This window comes from Berghia stephanieae, chromosome 1, assembly GCF_034508935.2.
Source record: "Berghia stephanieae isolate SIO BIC M18660-M18661 chromosome 1, UCSD_Bste_1.3, whole genome shotgun sequence".
Classification (NCBI taxonomy): Eukaryota; Metazoa; Mollusca; class Gastropoda; order Nudibranchia; family Aeolidiidae; genus Berghia; species Berghia stephanieae.
In genome coordinates, this window is record NC_088360.1 from 16,559,684 (window position 1) to 16,567,183 (window position 7,500).

The window sequence follows — 7,500 nt, forward strand, 5'->3', positions numbered from 1 at the left end:
GCCCCATCGCCGCTTCTTCTTCATCTTATAGTTCTTTTTCTTTTTCTTTATCTGCCTGTGGTAGCCCCCAGTGATGGAGGGTCAGGCCACAGTTAATAACCATACTTAGCAACCTAACGAAAATTTAATTTGGGACTCTAAAAAATAATTCTTTTAAATGATTAAATGTTTTCCACTTCTGTTGCATTGGGGTACTCAATGAGTACTTATGTGATGTCTTCAGATAGGACAAGTATCAATTGCAAAGGAATTTCTACCATATCTAGATATCAGGCAACTACTAGGTGATCAGAGAGTCAAAGAAAAACCTTTGACTGCACTCAGCAGCAATATCAGTCCTTTTCTTCATCTTCTTCTACTTCCTTTTAAGTCTGTAACGTCAGATTTTAAAGATTTCACAGACCACAGTATTTTTCTTTCATTGGAGATGCGAGACTATTCCGTTTTCTTAATGTCGATTGTATGAACGAGTTCAAGTGTGCATCCACTCTTGAGTGGGGAACCATAAACTTGGATGACTTCCTATTATTTGGTTGAATATCACTGAGGAGTAATTTAACTTGATCGTTTAGGCCTTCGCAAAATATTGTTACTTTGTCAGACTTTCTTCTCTGTTGTAGTGGTTGGAGATTTAAATCAGTTTCGTGTTTTTTATCTTTGTTGTTTGATTTATAAATGTCACTGCTCTGTTTTGTATTTGTTTGATTTCTTGGATTTTTGATTTGTGGTGAGGGTCCCAGACAGAGCTGCTGTATTCTAGTGTAAGTCTAACAAATGCTTTGCAGCACATTAACTTTATTTCCCTCTTGCTGTCGTATAAGTTTCTTCTGAGGAAGCCTAAGGTAGAGTTTGCTTTTTTGCATATGTTTGTAACACGATCTTTCCAATTTAGTTTGTATGTTAATGTTACTTGAGAGGTAAGCGTTCTACCAACTTAATTATTGCGACCCCTTCCGCAAATATAGGTGGATAAAAATAAGATGGGAAAGGTGGATCTATCTATTTCAAAACCTCTATGCCCGACAACGTCTTGAAACAGTGGCAGGATGTAATTTGGAGACAGATTTTAGAAAATGCTCAGGCCTACAACTGTGTGTCTGGGTATTCTGAACCACGATTCATAGAGACTTTTCTTATCACCCATTTACTATGATTCTAGCTGCAAGTGTAACACGGACATAAGATATCAAATTGAACTCTGCCAGTAGAGGTTAAAATGTAGATTTTCAGTCACTGGTTTCCTATCAATGAAGACATAAGATAAAGCAAGCATGAATAAATAAAATAAAATATAAAAATAATAAGTAACAAATAAATAATAATTAAAATTCTCTTTATTCATCCCCAAGGGGAATTTTATCTTTTGGGTCTATTCCAAAGGGAAACTGGAATAACCCAAGCGTCAGCCACAGTACAGCGCCGCAAAATGAGCTAGGGCGAGATGACTTGCTCATGGCCACGTAGCATGGCAGGTAGTCAAACTCAGTTTCTTAGGTACAAAGCAAAGACCATACCACTGAGTCATGCTGCCCCTCTGATGAAATTTACAAAAACAGGACTCCACTGCCAACTCACATGAAGATCAGTCAAATACAAAAATGAATATAACAGCTTCAAAAAAAAAAAGAACAAAATACCAAACAAGGAATGCTTTGGGCTCAAAATCCTTCTCCAGCCAATAACAAAAACCGTTAAAACGTAATACTAATACATCAGTTCTAATCCAGTCAGGCGGCCCTGAAACATTCCTTGTTTGGTACTTTGGTCTTTTTTGAAGCTACTATACTCATTTTTGCACATTACTTTTTTTTACAGTCCACAGCTTCTAACAAGCTTAGTATTCAAATACAGTGATCGAACATTTGATTTCAAAAGTAAACCCTGAGAATTCCGTGCTTGTATTCGTCAAAAATCATTATTCAGTAAGAAAGAGGAACAAACACTCAATTTAAAAGATTTGTGGAGACAAGAATATTTATTGTTTTTTTCACATACAGTGACTTTTACATATTATTTAACAATTCAATGTACCCGTGATCTTTATATGATTTTTTTTTTCCTTCCACCATCTGACAGACAGCTCTATATTTAGCACACTTGTACACCACTCATAAACAGGCCATACTTTCACACAAATATTTACCATTCTCACATTTGCATACAATACCATATCCTGTCACTCTGCATACATTGTCATAATTCATTAATTTTTCTTCATCTTCCTCGTCTTTATATAAATCCACTGACTGCAAACTGAGCATTTCAGTCGATATTATATATTCAAAAATAAAAATAAAAATGATGGTACTCATTATTGCTCAAAAGTTGATACATGCATTTTCACAAATCAAACATTAGCACATTATTGTGATGACTTAATACATTGATAATAAAATACTATTTACAATTTCTATGAAAGCACAATTCTCAGGGTTACATGGAAACCAAACATCAAACAGTTTGATCAACTTTCAATTAATTCAAAGTCAAACATTACCAGTTTTCCAGACACAACAAAATGAATTTTCCTTCTTTCTGATTTTCTGAAAAATATTTTACTCTCATCAGTAAGAAATGAAATCATAATTTCAAGGTAAAAAGAGGAAAGAGCAAGTTGAACAATTGAAGACGAACCTTTCACCAACAAAGATGGGAATGTTCTACCAAAAACTCATGCTAACATCTTAAACACTCATTCTGAAAAGGATCTTGGGGATCATTATTGACAAAAATAATAATTTTGATTTACATATTAATGACTGTATAAACAGAGCTAATAGAATGACGAATGATGGCTATGATCTTCAGAAATTTTGTTATTCTAGGCAAATGTATTTTTATAAATTTGTACAAATCTCTCGTACGGCCTATCCTTGAATATGGCAATTGCATGTGGATCTAATATACAAAAGGCAATCTATTAGCATTGAAAATGTCTAAAAGAGGGCGACAATTGAGGGCCTTTCAAATCATGATAGGTATTTGGAATTACCTAGACTTACCAATATAGGAGCATTCGGGGAGACCTCATTCAGTTGTATAAATTATTCCATCTTGAGGTTGACTTGGATACTTCTGACTTTTTTTTTCATTTTCAAGTACAAAAAGTACCAGAGGAGCCCGATTTAAAATATTTATTGACAGATATAAACTAGCATTAGGGATTTTTTTTTTATTAACAGAGCTGCAAAACTTTGGAACAGTATCAAGTATAATGCTTGATAAAGAAATAATCAATTCCTGGTTTATCAAATTTAAATCCACCTGGTATTCAAAGGTCTGTAGGCCTAAATCACCCTTTACATGATATGATATGATAACACTACACGAAGAGTATCATCTCATTTCAGATTGGACATCTAAATTGGCAGTCATATTCAACATCCCCCCCCCCCCCCCCCCCCCCCCCCCCCCGAAATACTGATGTTCAAAATGTAAGTCTACTATGAGTAGCATGCAGATTCAGATTAAGAGATGCTTTTATTTTTGATTTTTTAAAAAACAAACAAAAATAATAATGCGTTTCCTTGTCTTATTAATTTGCTTTATGCACTCTCAACGATAGCATTAAACAAAACCAATGTGCTCACTCTTTGGCCAGGGATATGGATGCCTGAGAGGCACCCAATGGAATTCCATGCTTCTGCATAGTCTCTACTATGGTTTCCTGGAGTTCCTTGTTGTAGGTATCAAAGTCAAAGACGTTCTTGACGACTGTGTTAAGGCCTTCACTGGGGTATAACTGCAGAAGGGGTAGAAAGAGATAATTACTAGTTACAATTGTTACTGACTGACGCAACTAATGATAAAACAAGAAATTAAGGATAAGTGAGTCCTCTAATAATTTTTGAAAACTCTTCTGTTCTCTTTTCTATCATTAAAAAATATGTCCAAAGTTTTGTTAAGCACAGTGTCAGTGTTTCATGTTTATCCTTCTAATCTTAAAAATGCATGACCTTTATATAAAAGAAGTCTGATATGATAAATAATGACATCCAAGTACTTTTTGGAAAACATTTTTTACATTGCAGGCAGGATAGCCCATGAGTTCTTGAAACAAACCATACTGTAATATACACATAAGACAAAGCTGAATAGAATATTACATAAGAGCGATAAATCCAAATGTTTTTGTTTAGCGTCCATTACATCAAAAAATAGGTCATTTAAAAGACAGCACGTCTGCTAAGAGTCCCACAAAATGACTATATAAGGCCCTTTAGCCTATACAGGGGTCAATTCACTTTAACCTGACATGATTTCGCAACTTTACACAAAAGAACAGTAAATGCAAACAACCAGGAATTCATTGAAGCCTGAGTTAAGTTGCTGTTATTTGCTCTCCAGTACAAACTATTAGGCCTGACATTTAAAGACAAATAATCAAAGAAATTTATGATTTCAGTGAAATTCAGTTTCATCGTTAAAGGGATAAACCTCCAGAGTTGTATGCATTTCAATTTTAAAAGGATTTTAGATGAAGACCTTTCAGCCAAAAGATAATTTACTGTCATAATGCTAACAACTCTCCTAGTGGGAGAGATAAAGTAAGCTTTGCTTCAAAAAGAACATGTAGAATCAGGATTGATTTTTTGACTACAGTAAACGGATTGATATCTTACGAATTTGAAATATATAAAATGAAGTAAAAAATAAATAATTAAATAAATGCCATAAAAAAAGAAATATTTAAAGCAATAAAGGCCAGAATTTATGACAAATTCTGTCAAACAGACAGCACCTATTGCTTATTACCCTTTGGATAGAACATCAGTCTATTGCAAAGTACTCTCAACCAGGTTTAACAAACCAAACTTCCTTTTCACTTCTGGATGAAAAGATGGGTCAGAAAAACTTGAATTGCACCCGAGACCAATTTCAATTCCTTTGCTTATGAGGGAAATGCACTACAAGCTGAGCTATCAAAGGGGCTAAAAGATGATGATCATTTTAAAAAAGTCAGAGCATTTTGAATATGTAAAATCAATCAGCACCAGATAAATACCTGTAAATGTTTGACCATACTGACAACCTCCCTTGTTGAGTATGGGTAGTTGATGAGGCCTTGATCTGCCATATCACGTAGGTCTGCAAATGCAGCTACCAGTTTCTTCAGGATGGCCTCAGAGACATTTGGGCCATATTGTCGTAACATGGCCAGTTCAGATTCTGTGTCTGGGTTGTCTATTGCATGGCAGGAAAAGATGTCACCTGGTGTAAAATTTAAAAGAGAAGAGAAAACAATCATCAAATAGTTTCTTTGTGGCCTGATATAATTCAAAAGCTGATGATTACACATCCTCTAATCGTTGTCTTGCATCCACAAAGCCTGTCAGAGGTTTAAATGAAGCAATGTAAAGATCGCTAAACATGATGAATTTATCAAAAATGCTCTGAACAAACATTCATATAAATTAGACTCTCAACAAGTGTAATGTCCTCTCAGTATTCATCTGACATTTAAATGATAGAAAAACCAAAATTTCATTTGTAAAAAAAATGTTTAAGATAAATATACCAAGATTGAATTCAAAACGCGTTATTTAACGTCAATTTCTACCCTTGAAAATGCTTACTATCATGAAAATTGACTGATTTGATATCCGACATTGCATATTGCTGCAATCTTACCCAAAGATCCAAAGAAATCATTCCCAAGGAAAGGAAAGCCTGGCCTATTTGCTAGTACAATCATCCTGAAGTCTGGATGGGCCACGATGATGTCAGGCCTGGGTTTGATGCCAGAGTTGGCTAGAAGGAAATAATTGAAAAATGGTTATTATTAAAAGAACTTCCCAAATAAGTCTTACTTGGTACACTTCATAAGTTAGTTTTTCTATCATATAAGTCTTTCAAATAACTTAAATAATAACTAAATATATACTACATATCAGGTGGTAACAAAAAAAAAAGGCTGCTATTTATATATTTCTTTTGTAAAAAGATATAAAAATATTTTTTTTAATTTTTAATACAGTTAGAACAATTCTTTCTTAATAGAATTTCAAAATATCAAAATAATTAGATAAAAATCTTTGAATAATATAAAATCTTGTAACACCACCTATAAATTTCAATATTGAAAAGATGTTGCAACTTATTGTGGCATTTATGCATAGTAATTTTTTAACGAAGACACTTGTTGGTATGCCTGGGAAACTCTATGCTGATAATTACATAAAATTATCAGAAGAGAATCGTTTCGTCAAATTGTGTAGACCTTTATCCAGTAAGGAATTTTCATTTTTCAATAATATGGTGCTACATCCCATACGAGCCAAAAAAAAACCACAAGCTTTTCTTCATGGCCGCTTCAACCACCTCGCCTGAATCCATGGATTACGCAATTTGGAATTCTTTGACAGTGAAGGTTTATAGTGGACAAAGATCTGCATTCACAGAAGAACCCTTGAAAGGAAGGATTATTTTATGTTGGGAGGAGATAACCATTGAAGTGCATTTCAAGTTGGAAAAAGAGACTACTTTGGGTCGTTAAAGAGGACGGTGCTTCTAAAAGTGCTAACTTTGTAATTGTTGGGACCAAAATAGGCATGTGAGTGTGCTATGTAGACGATTTCTTACATGATGAGAATTATGATGAAAATAATGTTTAATTAATGTTTACTAAAAAATGGCAACAGGTTAAGATCGTTGCCATTTTACTCTCTGCAATATTAGGTCATTTTTCTTTGATAGTATATTTCTGAATATGGTTTTGAAAAATCACTGTATATTTTTTGTTTATCAATTCCTATTCACGAACTTTTGACAGTCTACATATAAAATTTGTTTTACTTGTATTTTGAATTTGACAGAAATCCAATAAAGAGTCTCAGAGATACAAGCCGACAAAAAGTGGCGTGTTTTTTGTGACCACCTGATATATATGCAGATAAAACAAATCTAGCAAATAAAACACCTTACTATAAGCTGAATAAATACTTCTAGATAACATTAAAGAGAATCTAATAACATCAATGCGATCTGTTTTTAAAGTAATAAGTATAAAATTTATTTCATTACACCCTTCCCTCTTCTATCTATCCTATGAAGTGAACAATTTTAATTGGCATGACAAGAGTGGGGGAAAAATCATTATTAGAATGTAAAATTGGGTATAAAATAAAGCTATTATAAAGTACTAAACAAATAAATAAATTTAAAAGATAAAGAAGTAACAAAACAAAAATAAATATATCAGACAGGCCTGGTAAAGTAAAACAAACCCGTACTTGATCTAATTACATACATAAATACAATGAAAATAATGAAAGAGGATAAATAAAAGGATTCGGGGTGACTGTATAGGAACATTGTTAGAAAAAAAAAGACAAGAAAAATGATTGAGTAATGCAAATTTGAATCCTTTAACAACAAATATTATAGGTGTTTTGTCTGTACTCAATCCCTTCAACATCCTAAAGCCTGCACCGACCTGCCACAATCCTCCTGCCATCTGCCAAATGCATCTCCCCTGATTCCACCAGGGTCTTGAGGACA

The 7,500-nt window shown here is 33.6% G+C and overlaps 1 protein-coding gene across 1 annotated transcript in view; it reads right to left on the reverse strand.

Moving 5' to 3' along the window:
• LOC144968994 (von Willebrand factor A domain-containing protein 8-like) overlaps window positions 1-7,500 on the reverse strand; it is a 60,970-nt gene that overhangs the window by 31,857 nt on the left and 21,613 nt on the right. Inside the window, exons 22-25 of the mRNA XM_078907931.1 lie at window positions 7,436-7,500; window positions 5,632-5,751; window positions 5,006-5,211; window positions 3,591-3,742 (exon numbers count right to left, since the gene is read on the reverse strand). The exon at window positions 7,436-7,500 is cut by the window's right edge and continues 71 nt beyond it. Coding sequence (XP_078764057.1) covers window positions 3,591-3,742; window positions 5,006-5,211; window positions 5,632-5,751; window positions 7,436-7,500 — 543 coding nt within the window. The remainder of the gene's footprint in view (window positions 1-3,590; window positions 3,743-5,005; window positions 5,212-5,631; window positions 5,752-7,435) is intronic.